The 27,898-nt window shown below is 40.6% G+C and overlaps 1 protein-coding gene across 1 annotated transcript; it reads left to right on the top strand.

Annotated features, from left to right (window-relative positions):
- Window positions 1-141: 141 nt before the first annotated feature.
- Window positions 142-27,860, top strand: C5H4orf51 (chromosome 5 C4orf51 homolog). The gene is made up of 6 exons (XM_030564398.1): window positions 142-561; window positions 3,674-3,750; window positions 7,513-7,571; window positions 12,244-12,322; window positions 12,442-12,512; window positions 23,938-27,860. The coding sequence occupies exons 1-6, from the start codon at window positions 326-328 to the stop codon at window positions 24,031-24,033; spliced, it is 618 nt and encodes a 205-aa protein (XP_030420258.1). The 5' UTR covers window positions 142-325; the 3' UTR covers window positions 24,034-27,860.
- Window positions 27,861-27,898: the final 38 nt, after the last annotated feature.

Raw genomic sequence — 27,898 nt, 5'->3', positions numbered from 1 at the left:
AGAATAAAAAATTGTCACTGCACGCATAGACAGTGTCCTAACATAAGTCATATGTCTAAATATTTCCTCCCAGCGGGTATATAAATATATACAAAAATCCAGTTCGTAGTTTGCTAATTACTTTTTCTTCTTTTGCTGGTTGTAGTGCTGGTAGAGGTTTTTATGACTTGTTGCTTAGCAACTTTTATCAACAGCAGCAAAGCACTTTCCCTTTCCTTAACCTTGTTAAAGTTAGGCTTGGTCACCTCTAGCACTCATCAGCAGAGGAAAATTATTTCTAAAGTAAGGTAAAGTTGCTGCTCAGAATCTATGAGCTGCATCCAGGATGAGCTATTTCTTCTTAGCTCCTGAATTGCCTTTGCCCTTTAGTCCTCTCTCTTCTCAAGCTTTTGAAGAAATCCAACGCCATGCCGGGGAAGCCTGGAGACGGGAGGCTCAAAGAGAGGCCAACTGTGCAACAACATATTCTGCTGGTTATGGAAAAAAGGAGCTGGCTGAATCCGCAAGGTGCAGAACCAAACCCTCCTCTCCTACCAGGATAAATAGACCTCATCCACCAGAGTAAGGTTTATTCCTATTGAGTGGAGCCTAAAATATGTAGTTTCTTGAGTGGAAAAATAAATTCCTCTTAGAGGTAGAAGCTAGGAGAGGCTTATTATACTAGGTCTGTCTTATTCTTCATCTCCTCTAAGAGGAATTTTAACATACTGAACTGGAATGAAACCTGACTGCTACAGAAAATGAGTAGGATGAGTTTAGAAATCAAGAATACCCTATAAAAAGATCAGCTAATCAAATTTGGCAGGTTCTGTTTAAGACCCAGGATTAAGCTAGCCACCCTTCATGTTCAATCCTGGAATGGGAACAGCTAGTAAATAACTGCAACAAGGATTTCTAATGAGATCATAAACTACAAGGGCTCATATTCTTTATGATGTCATCAGAATCCTAACCTAGAATCATTTTATCATTGCCTTGCTACTCAGTTTTTAGTACTTTAACTTATAAAACAGAGCTAGATCTAGACTCAGAGATATGTGTATATATACACTACAGCTTATCTATCCATTTAATAATGAAGACAACTTTCACATTTCAGGCATTACATTCAAGAATTGATGTGGCAGGCTGTAGCTTCTCCCTATTCCTTTCTGCTTTTTTGGCTCCTGTCCTCTACCAGAGTCTCTGGACCTGTTTGTTAGTAGAACTGCAATTAGCAGTAGTGCTATACTGAAGAACAGTTGGTGATACCACTCACACATCTTAGCGTAGTAAAGTTTACACAATGCTAGAAGATGGAAACATTTGCAGTGTACATGCTTATTATAAAAATCCATTTCTGATGAAATCCTTATTCAAGTCTAACAAGAAACAGGAACCATCCATCAAGAAATCTCAAGAAGTACTTGAAGGTAAAAAGAAAAAATTGCCTCCTTTGGTTCAGTATCCCTACTTCTTGGTGGAAGCAAACTTAGTTTGCCACAGCAGCATGCTTTTGCAAGCTGTTGAGAGAATGTGATGTCATTGTTTATCCTGATTAATATTAGGTCTGATGGAAAACATCTGTTAGTATTTGTTGTCTGATAGAGCCAAAACATATATATGACTCATGTTGTTAATCAAAAATACAGTATAGAAAGACATTCAGTAACTTTGCAATTGCCTAAAGTCTGAGTTTGTGATAAGGGAGTTGACACCTCAGGTGTCACAAGGTTGCAACTATCTTGGCCTTCCCATATTGTTAAGTCAGAAGGGGGATCCCAGCTAGATGGGACCAAGATCTTGGTATGAATAAGGGGTCCCAGTCTGGAACAACTGGCCTAAGTATAAGATCTAAAATATATACAGTGTTGTTCCTTTTAAAAAACAAGCAAAAAAACCCTTATTATGCAGGTTAAAAGTAAAAATATATTGCCTTACAAAAAAACTAAGGGTGAAATCCTAGCCGCACTGAAATCAATGGGAATTTTACCACTGTCTTCAGTGGGCCTAGGATTTCACCCTAAAATATGCTACATTGTTATAGGTGAGACTTTAAATGCCTAAATGTTATGAATTCTCAAGTACAGCTGTAACACCAACCTAATTTTTGCTGCTCTTGAGTCTCACCTGCCATACATGGCATATGCAGGCCCTCTCCCTACTCATTGTAAAAACAACCATAATTGAGCTCCACATATCATGGACTGTTCTCCACCCTACATCCTCCTGTCACTCAATATATGGGCCCAAAACACTCTACATACATATATGAGCAGTTGTTTCTTCAACTCTGGACTCCATCCCCTACATTCCCAATATAACTTTGTTCTAACTGAGGCTTTTCTCTAGTTCCCACCCTGGAAGTATCTAGGTGCTTCCCGAGTAAATTAAATTTGTGTTAGATCGGGAGAGCAGGCAGGGATATGTCTGCACTTCGGTGAAGAATGCATCAGAATGGAGTACCAATGGGGAAGAGTTTGGACTGCATGCAGGGGGTGGGTTGGAGTAGTACAGGGTTTGGAAATGAAGTAGGTTCTGGAACATTAATTGAAAGTTTTCTGACTTTACGATGTGTATATTCCTCCCTTGCATGATGTTGTAACATATTTGGGGCCTGTCTTCTCCTGTACTAGTTCCCAAGAGGAGGAGGCGGAAGATGTAGTGAACAACTTTCCCTCACCCAAGCAGCAGAGCAGGATCTTTGAGAGAGTGAGGAGGAAGGCTTGCTGGCCTGTGCACCATGTCTCTAAGGGAAAGAAGTTTACCGTTTGGTTAATGGGGGTGTCTTTCCAACATACCAGGCAGCTAGTGCTTTCAGTACCATGCACTGAACTCACATTACTCCCATTCACACACTGACATTATCCCTTCTGGCAGTTGAGAATCTTGCCCTGGCTGGCAGGGTTTTGTAGTAGATCACTATTCAATCTCACAATGCCAGACACAGCAGGATTTAGGGTATTCCAAAGCACCTCAGTGATTTAGGCATTTAAGTCCCATTTTCATATTCCTTGGGGACAGTTAAGCACTTAAAAAGAGGTTTTTCACAAGTCAGCCACCTACACTAGCCAGGAATGATATGCTGAGAAGAGAGGTGGGGAGAAAGGGGCGGGAGGCAAGTCTAAGGTGCCTAAGAAGCTGACCTGCTGTGACTGGCTGATGAGCCACAGATAGATTCCTTCTTCCACTCGGGATCCTTAGCTGCAAATGGTCTTCAGGAGTTAAGAATTGTCTCCTGCAGTCCTGCTCCTAGAGACATACAAATCCTGTAAAACGACTATAGAACTAGAATGGCATCTCCCATGTGACATTTTGAAAAGCTATGCCTTATTGACCAGCTAGAGCATAACAAATGTTCTAAGTGCCAGGGGAAAAGAACAGGCCTGTTTTGGTGACTAGTTCCCTAATATTTCTTCCTCTGAAGCAGCTTGTACTGGGCACTGTCAGAGACCGGATACCCAACCAGATGGCCCATTGGGCTCTTGTTCTTGTGTTGATGGGCATGGCATAAGAACCTAAGTAAAACAGATTTTTAAAAACACCTGCATAACTTACTGTAAATAAAGAAAACCGACCAATGACAAGGTAAAGATTCTGCAAATTTATCACATTGCGCAAGCTTATAGAAATAAAACAGCCCTTTGTTTGATCTAAAAGACTTAAATGTTCTCTCTCCATGTGTGTTCTCTAGAGTGTTTATGGTAAACCAGCTTCATTATATACCTGGATATTACAACAGTGATAAACAAACTGCTGCAGATGACAAAGGTAAATCTAACATACTTGGTTATTCCGAGGATGATTCCTTAGCCAATCTGGTAACCTCTGTGATTTCTAGATTGTTGTTACTGATGGAGCAATGACAATGATTTAGAGGCAGGGAGAGATTTAGGTTTGGGGCGGGGAGTGAAAACACTTGGAAGGTTTCATCTAGGTGGGAGGCAAAGAGGAGGAGACATAATAGAGTGACTGAGAGCTGGCCAGAGCAGCTGCAGGATGACTGACCCCGGGCTATGTGGTGCTGTGGAGCAGCGTTCCTTTGCCCTGCAGCACCAGCTAGCCAGTGTTTGGGCTGGTCTACACTACAGGGGGAAATCGATCTTAGATACGCAACTTCAGCTACGTGAATAATGTAGCTGAAGTCGAATATCTAAGATCGGATTACTCACCCGTCCTCACCGCACAGGATCGATGTCCGCGACTCCCCCTGTCGATTCCGCAACTCCGTTGGGGTTGGAGTTCCAGAATCGATATAAGCGTGCTTGGGGATCGATATATCGTGTCTAGATGAGACGCAATATATCGATCCCCGAGGAATCGATTTTAACCCGCCAATACGGCGGGTAGTCTAGACGTAGCCTCTGAGGCAGTGACAGCTCAGCCTTCTCAGTATGTCTCTGTGCCTGCTGGAGGTGCTCCCTCTAGCTAGTCTGGTCAAATGGGCCAGGCAACCAGGCAGTTACCAAGTAGGCCCACAGTCCAGGACTGCCACAGAAAGATAAACATTTGTTTCAGGGAACTGTCAGGTGAAAGACAAGCAGTTGCAAAATGGCCCATGGACAACAGATACAAACAGGGGTTGACTGAAACTCAAAGGAACCTGGATCTGATCCAACCGAAGTCCCTCCTCCTCAACCTCCCCAATCAAAACTTTTCCCTGGAAAATACCTGGTTCCTGGCACAGCCAATGCTACCTCCAGCACTTTCTGGGTAATGTCCCCCCATAGATCCAAAGTTTGTGGGTCCATAGGCCCCCTCTGATCCCAAGTCCCAAATCCATGGAGGCTACGTTAATTCACCCATGGGAACAAAGAAGCAGTAGCTGCAGACACCGTTTATTAAGGTCACTAAATGTCACCTGTCATTAGACACATTTTAATATTACATTTGAACATAGACTGCAATAATTGCTAGAATTTATTCCTCCAACTAAACAAACCATGGTATGTTTTAGTATGTCTGTCTATACATGTGTAAGCAGCATTACTTTTAAATAAAACACTCACAGCATTTCATTAATAGCAGCATAAGATTTGGGGATCACAATTATAGAAGTATAGTATTAACTCCTGGAGCTTCCTCACATAATTACAGTGTAGTATCATCACTTTTAACATCAATCTTTCTCACTGTATAACACAATTTATTTCTGAAGTTAGAGTTCATGGATTGGGGATCTAGACTGCGGACTGGAGACATGCCAACAAATTAGGGCTATATTAAATGACCTTAATTAAAACTATATTAAAACTAAGATCTTTTTCAGCAAGACAGAGTTCAAGCTGTAATATAAGTTTATTTTGAAGCTGTTGGTGAACTTGTGAAAGGCAATTGTACTCACCATCTACATTATCAGTACATAAATACCAAATACCTGGCTGTCACTTCTGTAATGGGGATGAGGAAAAATGAGCTACAGTAAAAGGTGGAGATTTTTCTTTGTGAGAAGGTAAAAATTAAGTTTGTTATGGTTAGGGAATGTGACTCACTACAGTATAATAGGGTGTTCTTCCTGGTTTCTAACATTTTGAGATATTTCAGATTCTTTCTAAACTTGCCCAATTCAACAAGATACATAAGCACAAGTACTCTGACTGAAGCTAATTATATTGATCTAATATTTAAAAAAACCTTATTGTTGTCTCAATCATTTTGTGTGCAATAGTTAATATTAAAATACTAGTTAAAACCTTCAACATTCTTTGTGATTTCCTATAACCATAGTAACAACAATTGAAAGGTAAAGACTATGTAACTCGGAGATGTACCATAAGTTCTCCTCCTCCCAAGCCTGCATACAGGGAAGAAGGGATAGCTCAGTGGTTTGAGCATTGGCCTGCTAAACCCACGGTTGTGAGCTCAATCCTTGAGGTGCCATTTGGGGATTAGTCCTGCTTTGAGCAGGGGGTTGGACTAGATGATCTCCTGAGGTCCCTTCCAACCCTAATAATCTATGATTCTTTATTTTTTTATGGGCCACATTATTATTGCCCTCATTCACTTGAATGAGAGGTGCCAGCATGTAGCTGGGAACAAAATTTATCTTTCTTTCGTCTCTCTCTACCTTGAGAAACTGTATTGCCAAAATCTCTGACTGACAAAGTGCTAATTACTAGGTTAGTCTCCTTCATTTGTCTCCTCCTGAATTTTTTTTATAAACTTCCAAAGAAACCTTCATGATGTTTTTCCACCATACCAATGAAAAATGCCACATCAATGGTCTGTCAATGACTGGGAAATCCCACTTCTACACTGGCCGTTTATCTCTAGCTATATCTGAGTTTTGCAGAATTAAAATCCTTAAACAACAGTAACAATATTTTGCACTGATCTAGCACTTTGCATCTTCCTCGTGCTGTTCAAATCTTTAACTCAGTAATCTTCTACACACCACTGTGAGGGAGGCAATATCACCTTGATTTTACAGGGGAGGAAACAGCCAAGGAGAGGTTAAAGTGACTTGCCCAATAGTACACAGCAAGTCAGTAGTACAGCTGGGATTACAGCTCAGAAGGTTCCAGGCTCTCACTAGACTGCAGTGCTGTTTAAAAAGGTCATATCCCAGAACAGTGCACTAAGTTAGTTTTTTTTGGATAATGATCTAATAAAGGGCTCTAGCTGTATTAATGAGTCATTGTATAGCATCTTTAATAATCCAGAATTAGTAACTCAATAAAAGAATTCTAATCTTCCATTGTTATGGGGCAGCAATGCATCCATAGTTATTTCTCATTGCTCCATATATGCATTTTTTGTGCTGGCTGTTTCAAGAGTTTTAATTAAAATAAAGTACATTCAAAAAGTAGATGTAAATATTTGCAACTAACATGTATATTAGATATACTTAGCTCTCAGATCTTGTTTAACTATTTTAACCCAGACTGTGCTTCTTGGACCCACCACTGCAGCGGCCACCTGGCATGGTCCATGCTCTGCACAGGTGGAGTGGGAGGGACTGGCCAGGTTAGGGGAAGGATGCACATTGGCCCCCATCTGACCAAGCGGACATTTCTCTGATAATTTAAAAAATACAAGCCCAGGTTGTAGTATTTTTCTGCTGGAGTGTGCTGGAGACAGCCATGGTCAGAGGAGAAGCTGGTATTACAGTTCCAATGGACTTGTCGCTGGGGAGCCAGTGAGTGGGTTGGGAGAAGGTGGCTGCTGACGAGACACAAAGCCTCCATGCAGATGGACCTCATCTCCTTCAGACCCCTGGAGAGCTGCCAAGTTTGGGAGCAGGCCTTGGGCCTTTCATTCAGGGAGGAAAACCTGCTCCTCACATGGCAAAATGTGGCAGGGGAAGTAAATAACTGCAAGGAGATCACCTCCTCTGTGGCCTCATCCCGCAAATATTCCCCAGGAGGATGTGCTGGGCAGACAGTGTTTAATTTGGTAGCCTAATTTTCCTCTCTGTATATATCTGTGTATTGTAAAATTCAACACATTATCAACTTGATTATCATTTTTATCAAGAAATTGAACTGAACATTGTACTTGCTGTAAGGCTTCCATTTCTTGTTTTCCTTCCAGGCAAATACTATGAACATCCAGGTTACAGAGAAGATTCTAAATATGTCAGACAACAAGTAGTAAGTACAGAATTTGAAGTTAATTTGTACCTGATCATTTAAATCTATTGATCTTGTGTTGACAATAGAGGGCATCAGCATTTTATCCTAGTCAAAAGATTTATTAAAAAATGGTTACCTGCTTGTAACTGTTCTTCGAGATGTGATGCAGATGTGTATTCTGTGTGGGCATGTGCACGCCCCACTCACTTGAGCCAGAGAACTTTGCCTAGCAGTACCCTGGGGGGGGGGCACTAGTGCCCTGCAGCCGTAACCCCTCTCCTGCTCATATAAGGATGGCACTGCCCCAAACCCCTCAGTTCCTTTGCACCGAATATCAGGAGTATAGACTCTGATGCAGACGGGATGGAGGGTGGGTCGTGGAGTACATGTCTGCATCGCATCTCAAAGAATAAAAGCAACAAGTGGGTGTTTTTTCTTCTTCGAGGAGATGCAGCTGTGCTTTCCATGTGGGTGACTTGCAACCATACTAACAGGAAGTAGGGCTCTGAGTGTACTTACAGAAGGACCATAGGACTGCCTTCTCAAAGTTTGGGTTTCCTCTGGATGCAACTGTAATGACATAGTGGTTTGCAAATGTATGCACAGAGGACCAAGTCTGGGCTACTTCATGCTGTCATGATACAGTTATCCACCTGCAGAGTGTCTGTGAAGAGACTGCTTGACCCTTCATTCAGTCTGCATATGAAACAAACAGAGGAGGTGAGGAACGGAAAGGTTTAGTTCTATCCAGATAAAAAGCTAAACATTACTTGACATCCAATGTGCGAAGGTGTTGCTTCTCTGGGATTGAATGCAGCTGAGGGAAGAACACTAGTAGATATTAAACTTGGTTCAAGTGAAATTGGGAAATCACCTTAGATAAAAACTTTAGGGTGTGGCTGCAGGGCTCCTTTGTCTCTGCAAAACTGTGCGTAAGGAGGCACTGCCATCAAAGCCTGCAACTCACGCACTCTCCTTGCAGGTGTTATGGCCACAAGGAAGGCATTTTTCTGACACAGAAGGGGGAAAGAAAAAATTGCCAGAGGCTCAAAGGGAGGTCTCATAAGAGCCTCTAAAACTGAATTAAGGCCCTACAAAGGAACCAGCTCTTTAACTGATGTATGGAGATGAGTTACTCCTTTCAAGAATCTCACTGCCATGGAATTTGAAAACACCAACTCTGATGCATAGCTGGATGAAATGCCAAAATTCCCACCAGGTGGACTTTCAATGAACTAAATATAAGACTGGAAGAATGAAGGTATAACAGATTCTGGCTTGTATCCAGGATATCTTGAAGTGTCGGTTGAACTCCCTGGGCTAACCATCATACCGAGAATCACTTCCATTTGGCTGAATAGGTTGATCAATGGAGAGCTTCCCCCTGTTAAGCAAGACCTGCTGGACACACTCTGAACTTCAGTTCTCCTCCTCATTTAGTCATGCAGTCACTACCAGGGAATTAGGGGCCTGGTGAGAGTAGAAACCCTCAAACCCTTGCATGGGAACGAAGTATTGTTTCTCCGAACGCTTTGCCAAAAGTCAATGAAGTGGGGGTATTCCAGAGGACATTTGCAGACCTTTCATTTATTGGGAGGGCTACTCTCTCTGGAGCTGATAATTGGAGAATATCCAGCAGTTTATATATAATCTCCTGCAGGAATTCCCTGTGGATGCCCAAAGTAGTGGTCATATTCCTCAAGAGGTCCTGATACACATTAAAGTCCCCGGGCACCGAGGAAGAGGAAGATTCTGGCATGGTAGAGTCATCCAGGGAGGATGAGGAGGCGGTTCACTGTGCCAACAATGGATCATAGGATCGGGTCAGAAGAGCCCTATGGGTTCTGAGGGAATGAACTCAGTGGTCACTTGCAGTTGAGACAGTATGGGAGCAGGAGTCATTGTTGGGACCAGTGATAGCTCTCTGGATTAGGTCAAGGAGTAGGACACTAGGGACTGTGGAATGTCCCAGGGATTTCAAGGAAACACTAGGCATACAGATAAGGCACTGGTGGTCACTAAGCACCAGACCAAGAGCCCCTGTCCTGATCTCAGTATCGATAGTGATCCAAGGGCAATCTGGCGAGGACGACAACACTGAACTGGATCTTGAGGAATCTTGGAGGTTCTGTGGTGACAAATGGGGGAGCCAGCACTGATGGGCCAAACAACTGATAAGACTTATCTGAAGCCCAATATGGAGGCAGCATCAGTGCTGAAGAGGAGTGGGGAACTAGCACCAGTGGCAGCAAATGGGACCCACTCCTGCTTGATATTGGGAGAGGCACAGGCACCGAGGCCAGTACTAAATTGGATGATGGGATCTGCCACTATGACAATGACAAGACCCAAGGATGCACGACATTAAGTGGGCCTTCAGTGCCAGGCCCAGTCTCGATGCCACAGTCTGCAGCCCGGGTAGTCTGCAAACCTTCTTTAGAGGTCTTTAAGCTCAGGCTTGACAAAACCCTGGCTGGGATGATTTAGTTGGGAATTGGTCCTGCTTTGAGCAGGGGGTTGGACTGGATGACCTCCTGAGGTCCCTTCCAACCCTGATATTCTATGATTCTATGATTAAAGCAAGCTGTGGGGCTGACAGACCTGGCAGCTCTGCAACATGGCCAGAAGGTGCTGGAGGCACAATGGCGGAAGAGCCGGTTGAAGTCATAGCACTGGAGAACTAGAGTCCAGGATTGAGAGGCAAAGAAGGTCTGATGCTGCCTGGTATGCTGTTGGCATGGAGATGGTTGGCTCTGGTGCCAATGTCATCAGTACTGGACTCAATGGATGCCCCATGGCTGGAATCGCCAGGGACCGCTGTCTGGAACCGCAGACTGCGGCTGCTCTGGCAGGTCCGGGACTGGTGCCTGGGGCTGCCCGAGTAGTGGCTGATGTGGCTGTCCCCAGGGTGACCTAAGTATCTGCACTGGAGCATTTGCTTGGGCGGCCCTGGGGTCAGCCACACTGGCCGCTGCAGAAGTCACGGAGGTTGCAGAAAGTCACGGAATCTGTGAATTTTGTGACCTTCATGACAGACACAGAGTCCTTTTCACAGCCTGCTCCAGAAGGTGCTGCTTCAACCACAAATCTCTTGTCCCGAGTCCTCTTTGTGAATGACTTGCAGATGGAGCACCACTCTTTAATGTGTCCCTCACTAAGACACAACAAGCACTTTGGGTGCGGGTTGCAGTTGGGGATGGCCCCCTTACATGATGTACAATGTTTGAACCCCGTGAGGGCATCTCACAGGGAAGTCAGCTGCTCTACTACCACTAAAATAACATTTAAACTACATCTAAGCTACTATTACTATATACAAGCAAAGTTCTCAGAAGACTGAGGATGGAAGTATGAGGTGAAGACACCACACTGCTCTTACTCTAGCCATGGGCGGTGACAAGGAACAGAGGGGTTTGGGATGGCACCACCCTTATTTGGCCAAGGGAGGGAATACATGGGCAGGGTGAGAGCGCTTTTCCTATATGGGCTGCTAGGCAAAGTTCTCCGGCTCTGGTGCAAAGCATGTGCACATGCCCACATAGATTATGCGGCTGCAACTACTTGAAGATGATTATAAGTTATGATGGGAGAAACACACATAAAGCAAACAGGGGTAATTAAATCAATCTACTCAGCATCAATTTTGCTCCAGTTAGGCAAATGTGTTCATTTTGGGACAGCCCATTTTGGCAATCTGGAAAGAGAAGTTAGGAGAACGCAACAAAGATACAAAGGTTTGGAAAATAAAACCTGTGAGGAAAGAGTTAAAGACTAGAGCATGTGTAGTCTGCAGAAAAGACAAGTGAAGGGGTAAGAATGCTGTGCTCTTGCCTTTATTGTAATATCTGCAGATATATGTATCTGAATTAACAAAGCAATAAAGGCTTTTGGTGCTGCATTTTCTTTTTAATGCTTATTGGTTGAAGTAATTGGATCTGTTATTGTGTTCATTAGGAATACCAGCTGAGCTTCTATGGCCAATGACTTGTGAACAAGACCTATTGGAGGTCAAAACATTGGAGGGCCTGCTCTGAATAGCTCCTAGTGGGCAATACATTTAAAATGGGTATAATGTTTTACCACTTTTAAATACTGTTGTATCGGGCCTGCCTTAGTATTGCATTTTTGATTGTTTGGAGTCTAACTAGCCATTTGGAGATGGACTTGGAAGATGTACGCTCGTTAATTTAATTTGTGACTTCTTTTTAAAGGCAAGTTATTGCACCACTGAAGGCAATGGAAATTTTGACATTGACTTAATTTGGAGGAAGAGTGATCCCTAAATGCTAGCCTGTATTTTTTTGAATGGCACTGAGGTATTTGCTCAACCATCCTATCCTCATTCTGTATGCTGAACTACACACACACACACACACACACACACACACACACACACACACACACACACACACACACACACACACACACACACACACACACACACACACACACACATTCTCTCTCTCTTAAAATCAAGCCCATATAATAAAACATGATTGGTTACAGCAGGTCTGCTTGTTTTCACATTCACTGCAGTGCTCTCATTTCCGTTTGCTGCTGCTCTGTGGAACTGTTAGGACAGCATCACACAGTAGATCTGAATATAGACACTTGCTAGCGATTTATTGTGATGTGCTCAGATTGGCAGCCTTGGAATAAGGAGCAATGATTTGTTACTATCTTTTTACAGGTGTATCAAAATATGTACTCTGGTGCTTCAAAGTCACATCAGGCAGCTCAGAACTGGATAAAACATGCCAGTGAAAATGGTGAGTGTAACCCTAAATCACTCCCCCGAGCCTCATTTGCTTCCCTAAAATATAAATCTTCCATGTTTCAAATTCTTTGCTGGTTTTCAGCCTATTTTTTTTCCACCACTTCATGACAGAGGGCAGAAATATTGAGAAAATGAAAAATTTTGCAGCAGAAAGTCAGAAGATGCAGACTATACCACACAAGGTAAAGACCTATAGCTGTTACGTAAGTAGCTTTCATTGTATAACTTTTCTAGAACAGGCCCCTTGTGTGGCCTAGGCAGAAGACCCGGGTTCTAGAGTTACTCAAAACCAGCCATCTTCTCTGAAGGCAGAAATTCAGATCCCTCTTTATAACACCTCTGTGCCTTCTTCCAGGCAGCCTCCAGAACACAGTATGCCTAGGAGCTGGGCAAATTTTCTGATTAAAACTTTTTTCAGCAACAAATGCAGATTTGGGTGAACTGAAACATTTTACAATTTCATGCAGAATTCACCAAATTGTCAGAAAATTTTTTTTCCCCAAAAATCCAACTGTTTCACTTTAACATTTAAAAACTGAAACATTTTTAAAAATCTCCTTTAATTAAAAAATGCCTTAAAAAAAGCTCAACATCAAAATGAAACATTTAGAAACAAAGTGTTTATTTCCACTCCAGACAATTTTTTTGGAATTACCATTAAACCAAATAATATCAGTTATTTGCACAACTCTAGGTATGACCTTCCTGAACTCATCCACAGAGCCTCCACCCTGTCCATATTTAAGTCCCTCTTAAAGACCCATTTTTGTCATGTTATTTACAGTGAATCAAGTTGATTTGTATAGCAATTGCCTATTGTTCCCATTTTCTTAGCCTGTTTACTTGTCTATCTGTCTTTATATTGTGATTTCCTCTGAGCAGGGACCATCCTTCTCAAGTATTTGGAAAGTGCCTAGCAATGCTCATTATGTACTATAAATAAACAACAACAAATCCCATTTTTACAAAGCCCTTTCGTGCCAATTTCTTCACTGACCATATCTTTGCACCTTCTTTGAGGTGAGCCATCTACCTCTTACTAACATTGCAGTTGCTTCAACTTTATTGTGTGTCAGAATTTCCTACCTTGTAAATTCTGACAGATCTTTCTCCAGTGCTAGAATTGCCAGGCAAGATAGTGATCTTGACAGAAAGACACACCTGTCCGATGTTGTAATCTTCTGTACCACTGCTGAAGATGGTAAGCAGGGCTGGCTCCAGGCCACAGAGCACCAAGTGCGTGCTTGGGGTGGCACACCGCAGGGGGCGCTCTGCAGGTTGCTGGGAGGGCGGCAGGTGGCTCTGGTGGAGCTGCCGCAGGCGTGGCGGCAGACGGTCTGCTGGTAGGCTCCGATGGACCTCCTGCAGACACGCCTGTGGCAGCTCCACCGGAGCCGTGGGACCATTGGACCCTCTGCAGAAACGCCTGCGGCAGGTCCACCGGAGCCACGAGACCAGCTGACCGTCCGCAGAAACGCCTGCGGGAGGTCCACCAGAGCCGCGGGACCGGCGAGCGGCAGAGCACCCCCCGTGGCATGCCGCCGTGCTTGGGGCGGCGAAATTGCTAGAGCCGGCCCTGATGATAAGGGAAATAATGACGCATCACCTACCACTTAAAATCATGTTGTTGGATAAGGTTTCCCTACCAGTCCACTGTCAAAATGCTTGTGGCTTCTCCAGCATACATAGAACTTCCTTCACAAGTGTGAGTGATACTTCAGTATAAAGTCCTAGCTTAGAATCCCAGGACTTCCTGATTCACACTATGTTTTTGGGGTCTGTCTCATCACAATGAGGCTGAATTATGTTGATCCAGATGTAAAGACACAAAGAGATTAAAAGCACCCACATAGTATGGTGATTGGTGCCCTAAAGATACAAGATATAGGTCTTTGGCACTAATAGAACTTCAATATCACCAGATAGGTAAATCTGTTCTACAGAGTCATGAAACAAACTTTCAATCAACTTAATATTAAACTTGAAGGAAAATCTCTTTTTTTCATATCTGATGTAGAAGCAATTAAAATATAAAAAGCAAATGAAACATCTACTCTCTAAAATATATTCCATTATATACACACATTTCTCAGAAACTTAGAGTCCAGCAAACACCGAGGGACTAAAATACCAAGAGTTAAAAATTCACAGAATGCATAGAAGGTTCACCTTTGTGGTTCAGAAGAGACACCACTTTATTTTGTTTTGCCTTCTGATCTGGGTTCTTTGAAGCCATCTTCCTGCAGAGAAGAAGAAGAAAAAGATGTTGCCACTAAAATAAAAAAGCAAAGTGATTTACTGCTATATGGTATTTAACTATAATCTGGTATTTGCATTATTTCATATGCTAAATAAAGGAAACAATGTAGTATAGTAAACTTATGTGTCTTGGCAACCTAAACAAAGCAGGAAGAGTAGATGTATTTGATCAAAGGATGGGAAGGGACAATTAGTTACCTATAATTTATCTTCTCTGAAGATAAAATTTGACTGAATTCCTGTTTTTGAGTCTTGTGCTTTTAGTGTGAGAGAGAGAGCTAGTGGAGTTCTTTGCTTAAGTTTTTTTGCTGCAGGTACGTGGGCATCATGAACAGACTCTCAGTGTCTCAGCAGCAAAGTGCTTCTAATCCCCTCTGAATAGTTTATGCCAGAAATATACATTTATGTGATAGTATGATCAGAAAGAAAGTAATCAAAATCTTTTACTTCCCAAGTCTCAGTAGAAGTTGAGTGGGCAAGCAGGGAAGCAAGTCAAATGATGATAACTGCAGAGAAGATAACTTGCAGGTTAATTTTCCCTTCTTTGAACATACTAAATTGACTGGATTTCTACTCTCAAGCCTGGTCTACATGGGGGGAGGTGGGAGAGGGAGGGAGAGGAGAGATTGATCGATCGATCGATCGATCTAAGTTGACATACTTAGACCTACTCACTGTGGTGTCTTCACTGTAGTGAGTCAACTGCTGCTGCTCCCCCGTCGACTCCGCCTGCGCCTCTTGTGGCGGAGGAGTACAGGAGTCGACAGGAGAGCACTCTCATTCCCGTAACAGAAAAACTGTTGGAAAAGGAACACCTCAATAAAGAATCTGCAAGGACTCTTCCCTGTGGAAACTACTTTGGGGATCTGATTCAAAGCCCATTGGTCAGATGCATTGTTGGTAGTATTGGCCAGGAACCGAAATTTCTCTTCCATGTGAAATTCTGACATTTTTTGGGGGGAAAATTTAATTCAGAATCTGAACAAAAAAGTTTGCTTTAGTTCAGCGAACCTGTTTTATTTCATTTCTATGTTAACTTATTTTAATTCTATTTTAAACTGTATTATTTTATACATAATATAAACTAATTTCAATACAAAGTCATTTCAAAATTAAAAATCAAAATGTTGCATTCTTACAAGCTTGAAATTGAATGTTTCACCTTTATCAAAATACTCGATTTTTTTTCAAAATGAAATTTCAGCAAAATTGATGTGTTCCTGTAGAACATTTTGATGTCAATGGACTGGCATTTTTTGCTTGAAAAACACTGTCAGAAAATTTTCAGTCAGCTCTAATTGCTGGCTTTTATTTTTGCTTTCTTCTGAGTCATCAGAAGGCATTTAGTGGAGCAGGATACCAAAACTGAAGAACCAATGATGTGATCCTGGCAGGACAAATCCTGTTTCTGCATAAGGTACAGAAGATACTCATGTATTAATGCCAATTATTTCACTGGATACAGCCTATGAGGAAACACAATTGTAGATTGTTCCATAAACTACCTGTCATATGAGTTGGAATTTGGCTAGAATACTGGAAAGTGCCAAGTGATTTTTAATCAATACAAGTAGCCATGATGCTGACTGCAAAGATGGAACCTCCAGCAGCTGTGTTCAGCACCACACAAGGCAATGGTTCATTACTAAAAGTATGTCCATAATGAAGTCACAGGGTGTGATTGGAGCCTGAGCTAGACATACTGGAGAGCTAGATTTAATCTAGCTAGCTCAGGTACTGGCAGGATGCACTGACACATAGGATAGCCTCATGAGTAATTATCCAGGGTCCTGCATGGCTTCACTGCTTTGCTACCTAAGCTAGCTAAATTAAAGGTAGCTTGGGTATGTCTATGGGAGCTGCAGTCACATCCCATGACTGCAGTACAGACTAGTGGGAGGAGTGCCTCCCATTGAAATACCTGCATCAGCTACCACTGGAGGTTCTTGTGAGATCTTCTATTAAAAAATTAACCTGGCCTCATACTGTTGAGTTTTATGAGAGTGGACAGGATAACACCACAAGGTGATATGGCTGCAGTCATGTTACTGAAGTGTTAAAGCAATTCATACATATATAAGCTTTTATAATGCACTTAGAATTCTCTTCTACTAATAATTAGATGTGATTTAAATTTTATTATAAAATTACTCACCGTATCAGACAGACCACTGAAAAACAACAACAATCTCAAAAGGACTTTTATGCGTAAAACATGATATCGAGAGATGTCTGAACTTTGAGAATGTGATCTGTTTGTGGACCCTTAATTATGTACATCTGCATGGTTTGAATGGAAAGAGAAGATTGCTGCTTCTAGTTCTCTCAAGAGAAATCTTTCACTTTTTGAATAAGAATGCACTTTGACTGATGAAAATGAGATCTTTGCACTGTATCACCATGTAATGGGTTTTATTTATTTTTAATTGAAATGCCCACATAAAAGATAGTGCATATTCCTTAATTACATTAGCATTTTGTTTGGCTTTTTCATTAGGTTCTACTTACATAATCACATTAGAAATAGCTAGCTAGATATACAAAACTCTTAAAGATTATTATGTAATAACTATTTAGAGTGCAAACAGGCATCAGTCTAGTTACACAAGAAAAAAGAGCTATTCAGTTACATTTAAGAAATGTCTCTTGTATGAGTGATAGAGGTCAATACATGTCTAGTGCTTTATTCCACAGCATCATGTTTGTAGAGCAATAACTCCTGCAAATATTGGTTCATATTTACACTCCCACACCAATTTAAAAAAAATATTATTCAGCAAGAGATACTAATGGTTTATAATTAGCAGGACAACTGTTCCTAGTTATAATGCACTACAATTTTATGTTGAATATTGTAATAGAATTTTTTCAAATATAAGAGATTTTAGTCCTATGAATTAATCTGTTCCTAATAATAATCTATTCTGCTGGATCTACCAGGAGATTCTGAATTAGCTTTTCAGCTTGTTTTAGAGTGATTTTTATAGGAATCCCAGATTGCTTTTTGCCTTACATCCATCCAAGAGCAGCTCTAGGTTTCCAGTGTAGATTCCCTTGGAACTTACTGTTCACTTAGATTGTTTTTTTTCACATGAACGAAGGGCAGAAAGTTGTGGGTTTTTTTTAACTAGGACGCAATCACTGTCAGTACTTCAATATCTCAGCTGATGGGCTATGGTATAGTGAAATGGCCTTTCCTCTAAGGCCTACACTCACCTGAAGTCAGGATTTGCCGTTAAAATGTGGGTCTCCCAAATCACACCAGAATATCCTGGCCACCTTCAAAACTGTAATTACAGAAGTGAGCACAAGGATGAATGGGAAGTAACAGAAAATATGCCCCACTTTTTGGCATCTTTAAACACTGAAATATGTGATAGGTTCTCAAACCCAAGTCAATTGCCACTGACTGAGGCAAATGTTTCTGTGAAACTCCCAATTGGATATTCTGTTAAACCCTTTTAAAAATCAAATATTTTGTTCCAGCCCTTGGCTGAAGATCCAGGCTTCAATCAAAAATAGCAAACAACTTCAGAAGTCCTTACCTATGGTCTAGTCAGCCACAAAATGAGACCTTTTTAGTGTTCCTGGTCACATCAGGCCAGAAAGAACATCAGTGTGGGGAGTATGAGCACAGTAATCAGAGCTAAAGAGCACTTTGTTGCGTTTTATTAAAACAGGAAACTTCCCAGCAGAGTAACAAGCCCATGTTTGTCGTTTCAATGAATCATTGGTTGAAGAAAGCTGGAAAAGAAGGTACATGACAGAAATTACCTTTATAGATTTTAAAACTAAAGCTTTAGTGGGAACACCAGGTTTCTGTACTACAGAGGACAATACAGGAACACGGGCCACCATTTCAGGAACTCCGTCCTTAGTCCATATTTTTCATGTGTGAAGGAAGGGGCATCTTCAAATATTAAACACAATTGGGGGAAGTTGTCACGAATTATTTGAAAGTAGGCAAGCAGACTGAAGAATCAGATAGTTCAGTAACTGCTGCATCTCATCAGTATTGTTACTGTACAGTAGGCACTCATGGAATTCAGTCCCTCTTATAGATATTCTCACATCCAACTTGTAAAAATCAGCTGCTGTGCACATGCATGCAAGCACAATAGCTGGGTTTACGTGCAGCATAGCCATATCTCTAGCCTATGTAGTATTAGTATTCCAAGAGCTGTGCAACATGTTTGTAACAAGACCACAAGCCAAGTAAAATCATGCTCTTACAGGGTTCAGATACAAGCTCAAAACTTAGCTTAGATTTGTCAAAACATTTGTGATTTGAGCACATTTTTGGTTTCATACAAAAAATCCACCTGATTTTCATGAGAAGCCAGTTGAAAGTTAGTAATCTCAGCTGAACTTTGCATTGAATTTTTAGGCACAGGAGGTGCAAACCCATAGAAAGTAAAACTGACGGAAAGGTTTTCATATGAAACAACTGTGAACTGAAGCTACTGAGTTTCAACACAGCTCCTAGGGCCTGATCCAATTCCCATTCTAGTCAATGGAAATCTTTTCCCTGACTTGAATAGGAATTGATGTGACTCTAAACCACCTTAGTACAGCAAGTAGTGGAAGATTATTTACACTGATCCCTCTGCAGAGGAATGAGAGTATGCGACAAACCTGAGTTTTATTTATACTGCAATAGAAAAATGACAGTAGTTGCTATTAAAATCTTTACAGATGTTTGGCAAGTAAATATTACTGTTACTCCCTAGGTATTTCCTATACTAAGTAGAAGGGATATTTCTGTATTATGATTTTTTTTTTAATATTACAATGGTGACGACTTTATGTGTATTTAAAAGATTCATCCTGACAAAAAATCACAAGGCACAGACCAGACGGCATCCCAGCTGAGGTTTTTAAAGCTGGTGGAACAATATTTCAGCACAAACTTTGCCAACTTCTCGACAAAATCTGGACCTGCAAAGAAATTCCACCTGACTTTAAGAACGCCAACATTGTTACAATATTCAAGAAAGGGGACAAATCTTTGTGCAGGAATTACAGAGGTATTGCCTCCTCTCCATCACAGGAAAGGTCCTTGTCCAGATCCTACTAAACCGCCTTCTCCCCTTTGCTGAGGAACTCCTCCCTGAATCACAATGTGGCTTCACAAATGACATTATCTTCGTGGAACAACAGATTCAGGAGAAGTGAAGAGAGCAACATCCGGAACTGTTCATGGCATTCATCGACCTAACCAAGGCCTTTGACTATCAATCATGATGTCCTATGGAAGGTGCTGCATAGGTTTGGCTGTCTGCAGAAATTTATTTCCATCATCAGACTACTCCATGATGAGATGACTGCCACCACTCTGTGAAATGTCTCAGAGACCAAACCATTCATCATTTGCACTGGTGTCAAGCAGGGCTGTGTCACTGCTCCAACACTCTTCTCCACTTACTTTGCCGTGATCCTGATTCTCATCCATGACTGCCTTCCTGATGGAATGAGGATTGAGTATCGTATGGATGGTCAACGCCTCAATCTCTGACAACTCCAAACAAAATCTAAGATCACAAAAATTGGCATCACTGACCTTCAGTATGCAGATGACTGCGTCATTCTCGCACACAGAGAGGCTGACCTGCAAAGTACCCTAAATCTTTTTGCAGATGCCTATGTCTCTCTCTCAACATTGGGAAAACCAAGGTACTCTACCAGCCCTTACCTGCACAAACTACTCTTCATACTCCACAAATCACTATCAGCGGAGAACCCCTGGAAAATGTGGACCATTTTCCATACCTTGGCAGTCACTTCTGCCAAACAGCCAGTATTGACACAGAAATTGAATACAGAAATTGAAAATGTGTGGTGCCAGCACATCCTTTGGAAGACTACTGAAACGAGTTTTCAATTATAAGGATCTGCAAACAGGCACCAAGATCTTGGTTCACATGGCAGTTATCATTCCCACCCTTTTCTATGGATGTGAGACCTGGGTAACCTATAGATGACATCTCAAGCAGCTGGAGTGGTTCCAACAGCACTGCCTCAGGAGGTTTCTCAGGATCAGCTGAGAAGACCGATGAACTAACATCAGCGTTCTCTCTGCAGCCAACATCAGCAGCACAGAAGTGCAGGTCATGCATGAAACACCAACTCCGCTGGGCTGGTCACTGTGTACATATGCCTGACACTCGCCTCCTGAAGCAAGTACTCTTCTCTCGGTTAAGTCAGGGAAGAAGGGCTCGCCGAGGGCAGTGGAAGCACTTCAAAGACATACTGAAAGTACATCTTAAAAGTGAGGCATCAACCCAACAAACCGGGAGGATTTGGCGAGGAACAGAACACAGTGGCACCACACATTACGCCGGGCCACAGCTCACTTTGAGGAGAACAGCCATGCTCATGAGACAAGAGAAGCAACGAAGGAGGAAAGAAATGGCACAACAGTCCAGTCAACAACTATGTCTCCTCCAAGATTACAACTGCCACTTCTGTGGGAAAATCCACAGGTCATGTACTGGGCTTCTCAGCCACTTAAAAACCTATCAGCGAACCGAACCCCCTTGACAGACATCATCCTCACATCAAGGGACAGACAAAGAGAAGAGATTTAAAAGATATTATAGTAATTTTCCAAGAAGGTTGTTTCTACTCTATCATTGACCTTTTTGCAGCATTTTCATAGCTGTGTTGGTCCCAGCAAAGTAGCTGAGGTAGTATCTTTTACTGGACCAACTTCTGTTGGTGGAAGTTACAAGTTTTCGAGAGAGCTTTTTCTCAGGTCTGCAGAAAGAAGACAGACACTCTGCTTCTTTCCCAAAATCTGAACAAGAGCTATGTGTAGTTCAGAAACTTGTACTTTCCAATAGAAGATGGCCCATTCAAATATATTACCTCATCCACCATGCCTCTCTCATTGGCTTGCTGTGTGATTTACAGCAAGTTATGTCACTCTATGGGCTTCAGCTTCTCCCATACTTAACCTGGGTATTAGAATATTGACCCCATTTTTGTCACTTTTTTGCGTTCTGTGGATGACAAGGGCTGTATACAAACCAAGTATTAATAAAATACTGAATAAAACATTCCTGCCAGCTTGGGAAGCTGAAAAATGAACATGGGTCAAAAATGGGATTCCTGCCTCATGGGAGCATATTGTTACTAGACAGCCAATCAAGTGTGTGGAGGAGAGCTGACTTTAAAAAAAAAAGTGAATTAAGTGTTTGCAAAAGGTACTGAATTGACAGCCCTGGAGAATACATCCTTTATTAGCCCACAGAACAGGCACTGTTTGAAAGGTACAGTGCAACCTTCTGCACACTGGGCCTTGGTCCTGACCTGGGAGAAGGACCTTTTCTTTTGTGTAACCATAATAATGGTTTGTGCCACTACATTTTCATTGAGTTTGCAAATATTGTTGCATAACTGACTTTCAGATGTTTGACTAAAATATGTAGTTACTTCATCAAGACTGTTTAGTTTTTACCTTTTCTGATAATGTTTGACTTGAGGAAATATTTTTTATACTTAGTCAAATTTCTTTGAGAGGACAAAAACACTTCAAGTGATCAAAGGTTTTAAACACAGCTTTTTGATCTGCTAGCACTAAGTCATGATGGGGGTCTCTATTTTAAGTTAGTGTCATTCTTCAAAACCACAATTTACTCTACAGCAAAGTATAAGGAAACCTAGTTTTTGTAATTTGGGAAATTACAAAATTTGATGGGAGGGATAACTCAGTGGTTTGAGCACTGGCTTGCTAAACCCAGGGTGGTGAGTTCAGTCCTTGAGGGGGCCATTTAGGGAACTGGGGTAAAAATCTGTCTGGGGATTGGTCCTGCTTTGAGCAGGGGGTTGGACTGGATGACCTCCTGAGGTCCCTTCCAACCCTGATATTCTATGATTCTATGAAGGGGACATTTCTAGGGGTGAGATAGTAGCTTACTTTCACTACCAGTCTTTAACTTCTCTGCTGAGACTTGCCAAAAAGGAAGCTAATTAGCACCAAATATGATTGCAAGTGTTGTAATGTGGACACCTGTTCACTCTAGGAACAAATGATATATTAAAACCAACACACACACACACACACATATATATATGTGTGTTTTGGTTTTAATATATCATTTGTTCCTAGAGTGAACAGGTGTCCACATTACAACAATATATATATATGTGTGTGTGAGAGAGAGAGAGAGATGCGCAACTGATATGATCTACGACAAAAATCTCTACAATTAGCATCAATTTATATATGGATATAGAGAAGCTGTCCTAGGTAACTGTTATAGGTTTTTAATGTCTCCTTTGGAGCCCTGTACTGTTGGATTCCTTGTGACTAAGGCACTTGGCTTTACAGTCTGATAGGTAGAGGATTACAAGAAATAGTGCCAATTCAAATGTTTAAAACTCTCTACAACTTTTCTAAAATAGCTTCTCTGTAATATATGAGGCATATGCAGTATACTCAAAATCTTTGTACTATACCGTCAGGTATTTGCTCCCTCTAATTTTAAATGAGGGAATCATCCCATCTGTGTACCACTAGCCTTTATATCACCACACAAACATATTCCGTACATGTCAGAAAAACTAATTCAATAAAGTTTTAATAACCTAAATCAAACCATGCAGGGTTCCAAGGGAGACAGAGATCTTTAAAAAGTGATCTAGCTTTTCTAGATATGCAAATATCATATTTTGATCTCTCTCTTCCCCCATACCAAACTTTTATTAATTTTAGTCTTACTATTTGAATATTTACTGTTCTCATAGACTTTAAGGCCAGAAAGGACCATCATGATCATCTAGTCTGACCTGCACCCACTCTCCTGTAATAGACCTATGTTCTGTATGTATGTATGTTCTGATCAATGTGTGGCTTGGTAAGATATAGACTCTGCTGTTAGTCATCTATAAAACCCTTTTGTCACAAATTTGAGTCCAGAGGGTAAATAAGATTTGTGAAACTTTGGCCTTGTTTGGTGGGTTTAGTTCCATCTCTAATTAGGAATAAATGTTGTCATTTTAGTTAATATGTCAAATCTGGCAAACAGGACTTTTTCTTTCTGTCTTTAAATTACACAAAATGACCAGATCCTCAGCTAATGTAAATTGTGACAGCTCCACCGACTTCAACTGAGCTATGATAATTTACGAAAGCTGATGATCTGACCAAAATGTTTATTGTAAGGGAGGGATTAAGACATAATGAGGGTCTGACAGATCAGTCTCTGGTATTGTATATGAAAGATATTACAGAAGCTGCCCAGGGTCTAGCTTACCCTCCATCTTTACACTATTGATGCAGATTTATTAATATTTGTAATTCAAAGTATAAGAAGAAGAATAACATTTTACCTTTCTTTGTTATAGAAACAGCTGAGGTGGAGACCGCGAGGCAATCTTTTCTCAAACGTAACTGATTATGCAGCCAGGGCCATGGGAAAAATAGAAGCACCTTTCCTATAACATAACCAGTTACCAATTGACGCAGGAGCAGGATTAAACACAAGACTGAGAAAGCATGATACAGCATTGTCATATTCACTACGAGGTGCTCAAGGATTAGAATATTTGTTCTAGGAATACAACCAAGAATTCTCCAGCTAATTAGAAGTTTATACCAGGGCTTGATTTGCACTGAAGATTGCTTTGAATAAGATAATTCCTTCATTACAGTGGTTCAGTATTCTATTCTAACTTCATTTCAAAGTGTCAAGCTCTTGTTTTGATAAGTAGTGCCCTCACCTCCATGACTCTTGGCAATTTGTCTGACCTTGGAGCTGTGTAGATGTTTCCTCTCTCTCCATCTCTCCTGTGCATCTGAATGTCTTAATGGCATTATCGTTTTTTTATGCTGATCTTTACAAGACGTTGACAAAACATACACGCTGTGTTGGATGACAGAAAAATTCACATTATTTCACCAAAATGTACTAAATGGGAATTAAAGGCCAGAGTCTACCACCTTTACTCACACAAAGTAGCACCTTACTCCACAATTAGTTCCACTGGTTTCAGTTGGGCTATCTGTGGAGTCAGATACTACTCAATATGAGTAAGGGTGGCAGAATCTGGTTGTAAATGAGAATTTCATAGCTCTTAAAGGGATTATGATAATCTAATCTGATCTAATCTCCTTATCATTGACACTATTTCTTTATAAATTACCTAAAGGCTATCATGAATAATTAGTCAGACTTTTACAAGGAATGCTAGGAGGGACCTTTATTAAATTCTGTGTTGTGGCTGTCACAAGGCTTTCATTTATACACCCAACCTACAGTCTGAAGGATCTCAAAGTACTTTATAAGGAAAATCATACAAGTGATATTTAGGGATCACTACTAAAATACCTGTGGTGGAACACAGCAACTTTTTAACAGTACACAACAACGCTACACATTAGCTTTAGGAAAGGAAGTGAAGAATGCTGTATTCAATTAAAATACAGGGGGAATATTTGGAAGGTAGATAGAATGTAGTTACATAAAGTTCCATTTGGCTAGCAAGTACAGATTCTATTTTTGCTCTTACAATGCCTCAGAAGGTCAAGACCTTGCATATATCTCAGCTGAAAGACAGCACTTTCAGCCGCACAGTATGCCCCTGAAAAATATACTGGCGCATTGGTCATTATTGAATCAAAAGAAAAAGTGCCACATCCTGAATCATGCAGCACCACTTCAAACAGTATATAAGTGCTTTGGAGGTCTCGCATCCCAGTACTGAGCAGGTCCCACTCTGCTTAGCTTGTGAGATTAGACAAGATTCCAACACAAGGCAGTATGGCTGAAGGCCAAATAGTCAATTATTAATTTCCTTACATTTTCCTACTTTTGATCAAGAAAGACATAAAATGTAACAACAACTGGAATTACAAAAAAATCGCAGAATTTTCTCCTAGTTAAAACTGAATAAAATGTCTGTCTTACCTTTTTATGTCTGTTACTTCTGTTGGGAAAACTTCCCTATCCGCATTTTTTAAAAATCCTTAAAGTTAGATAGATTAGTTAACAAACCAATGGAGGGGGAGAGGAAAAAAGAAAAGAAACCAGAGTATAGCCAACCATTTTTAATTAGAGTATATTGTACTTCCAAACTGGATACACTAGAAATTGGCAATGCAACATAAGATGCAAAAGAATATACCAGTTACTGTCAAAATGACCCTGTACAGCCTTATAATGCAAAAAGCTTTATACAATACAAATTTTTATTAATGTACACAAACCTTGACAGTGTGATATTTGAACATAATACAAGTAAAAAAGGACAGGAGAAAGAAAGAAAGTGCTGAGAACTTTAACTGAATGGAAAATCAAGTCAACCTTCATTTAAGAATGCATAGTGAAAACGGCTATGAAATCAGCTTTGGGGTGGTGGACATTTATCAGAACTTTTAGTCTTTAACAGATCAGAGATATCTATGGAGAACTTCCTTTCCTTAGCTTTGAACTGCAAACCAATTATTGTATATGCCAGAGCTCTGATAAGTACTGTATATTTTTCTTACCAAAAATAAAACACCTCCAAATACATCTTTTCTCCCTCACTAGAAAGAAGTAAATGTTTTTTTTTTTTCCCAAAGTGCTAAACAAAGTTGCTCAGTTATATCAAACGTTATTGTAATTCAAATAAAGGTTTGGCAGAAAACTTAAACACAGGGGATTAATATGCTGACAGCTTCATAACACTCATTCTTGGGTGTTCCAGCTTCTTATAGTGCAATTTGGTTTACAGAAAATATTCTTTAAACATTCCTACTTCTTTGCTCTTATACATCGGTAGTTTATTCACTGATGCACATGTGGGCTTTTTTCTTTTCTTTTTTTTTTTAAAGTGTCTGCTCTATTGTAGTAGGGTCAGCCAGAAACACTGGGAATGTATTTTTGTAACAGTTGTATTAACTGAAATGCAGATTGCATAATTCAGGGGGTAAAGAAACTCACCTTTTAACAGTTCTTATTCTGAATGAGTTATTAATGGAGAGCCCTACTCGGCACTCTCTGTTTTTGTCAATACTCTCAAAGAAGGCAAAGAGGGTTTTGATGATGTAGGTGCAATAATGTGATAAACAGGGCCTGAATTGTTTGCCTTGCCTATTAATAGATTTAGACAGAGATTTAGAACAGATGACTTATATTAATAGCTTAGCTAGAATAGCCACATGCTCACAGGACCAAAAATATCTGATGGAACTTAAACAATTAGGTGGGAAATACATCCTCATTATTACTTTACTTTTAAATTGGTATATTACAGCCTGCTAACATGTTAGGTTCTCCTCATTCAGTGTTTTCTCATTGCAGACAGTTTCCAATATTTTAACATGTATTAAAAGGTGTGGAAACTTACAAATGAGCTTAATGACTTAATGTCTTAGGTCCTGGCTCAGGAAAGCATTTCACCATATGCTTAACTTTAAGTACAACAGAACTTAAGAATATGTTAAAAGTTAAATATATGACTAAAAGCCTTCCTTGAACAAGGAAGCTTTTCTGAATTGGGGCCTTACTTTGGTACAGTCCTAGACAGCAGGCCTGATTCAGAGCCACTGAAGTTGTTAAGAGTCTCCCCACTGATTTCAAGGAGATTTGGATTAGATCCGTAACCCTGTGTGTGAGAGGATGCTTTCAGATAGGGAAGATGTGGGGGTAGAAAATTAAATCTGATTAGGGCCACTTCTTTTAAAGCTTGATTGGGGGAAACCCTGATGAACACATGATGAAACAAAGATCTAGCCCAAATGCCAATACCATGGAAAACAATAACACAATAAGAAAGCATTCTTGTACATCCACTAATTTTAAGAGAGAAATAATTGTTAAAGGTTCAATACTTTATACTTCAAATTTCAATAGAAAGACTCTTTTACTCCTGACCTTTCTGTCTATTTTGCACTGGAAACTGTTATCTTAAGAAATAGAGATCTATTAACAGGCAGCCAACATTTTTTCCTCTCTCTTTAAGATCACTGTTTGCTTTTTAAGATTAACAAAGGTTATACAACCAATCCACTTTTGCTTCTTACTGCAATAAAGTGCTACATATAAATTTGTCATTTTAATGACCACAAAATAAGAGCATTAAATAAGTATAAAGTTAGCCTTCTAGCAGTGTACACTCTATCAGCCATTAACAAAAAGGAATAAAATAGTATTAATAACATGGAGGTTAATATTGATAGGACCACGTAATTTGCAGATACAACCAAAAAGCTGAGGGTATAAAAAGAGAACTGTATGATTAAACAGCATCTTTTCATATCTTTCTCTTTCAAAGAAGTTGCCGGTACCTTATCAAACATACAATCTGATATTACTTCATCCTG

Source organism: Gopherus evgoodei, chromosome 5 (assembly GCF_007399415.2).
Source record: "Gopherus evgoodei ecotype Sinaloan lineage chromosome 5, rGopEvg1_v1.p, whole genome shotgun sequence".
Taxonomy (NCBI): Eukaryota; Metazoa; Chordata; order Testudines; family Testudinidae; genus Gopherus; species Gopherus evgoodei.
Note: the sequence above shows the minus strand (reverse complement) of the source record. Positions and strands in the feature narration are given on the sequence as shown.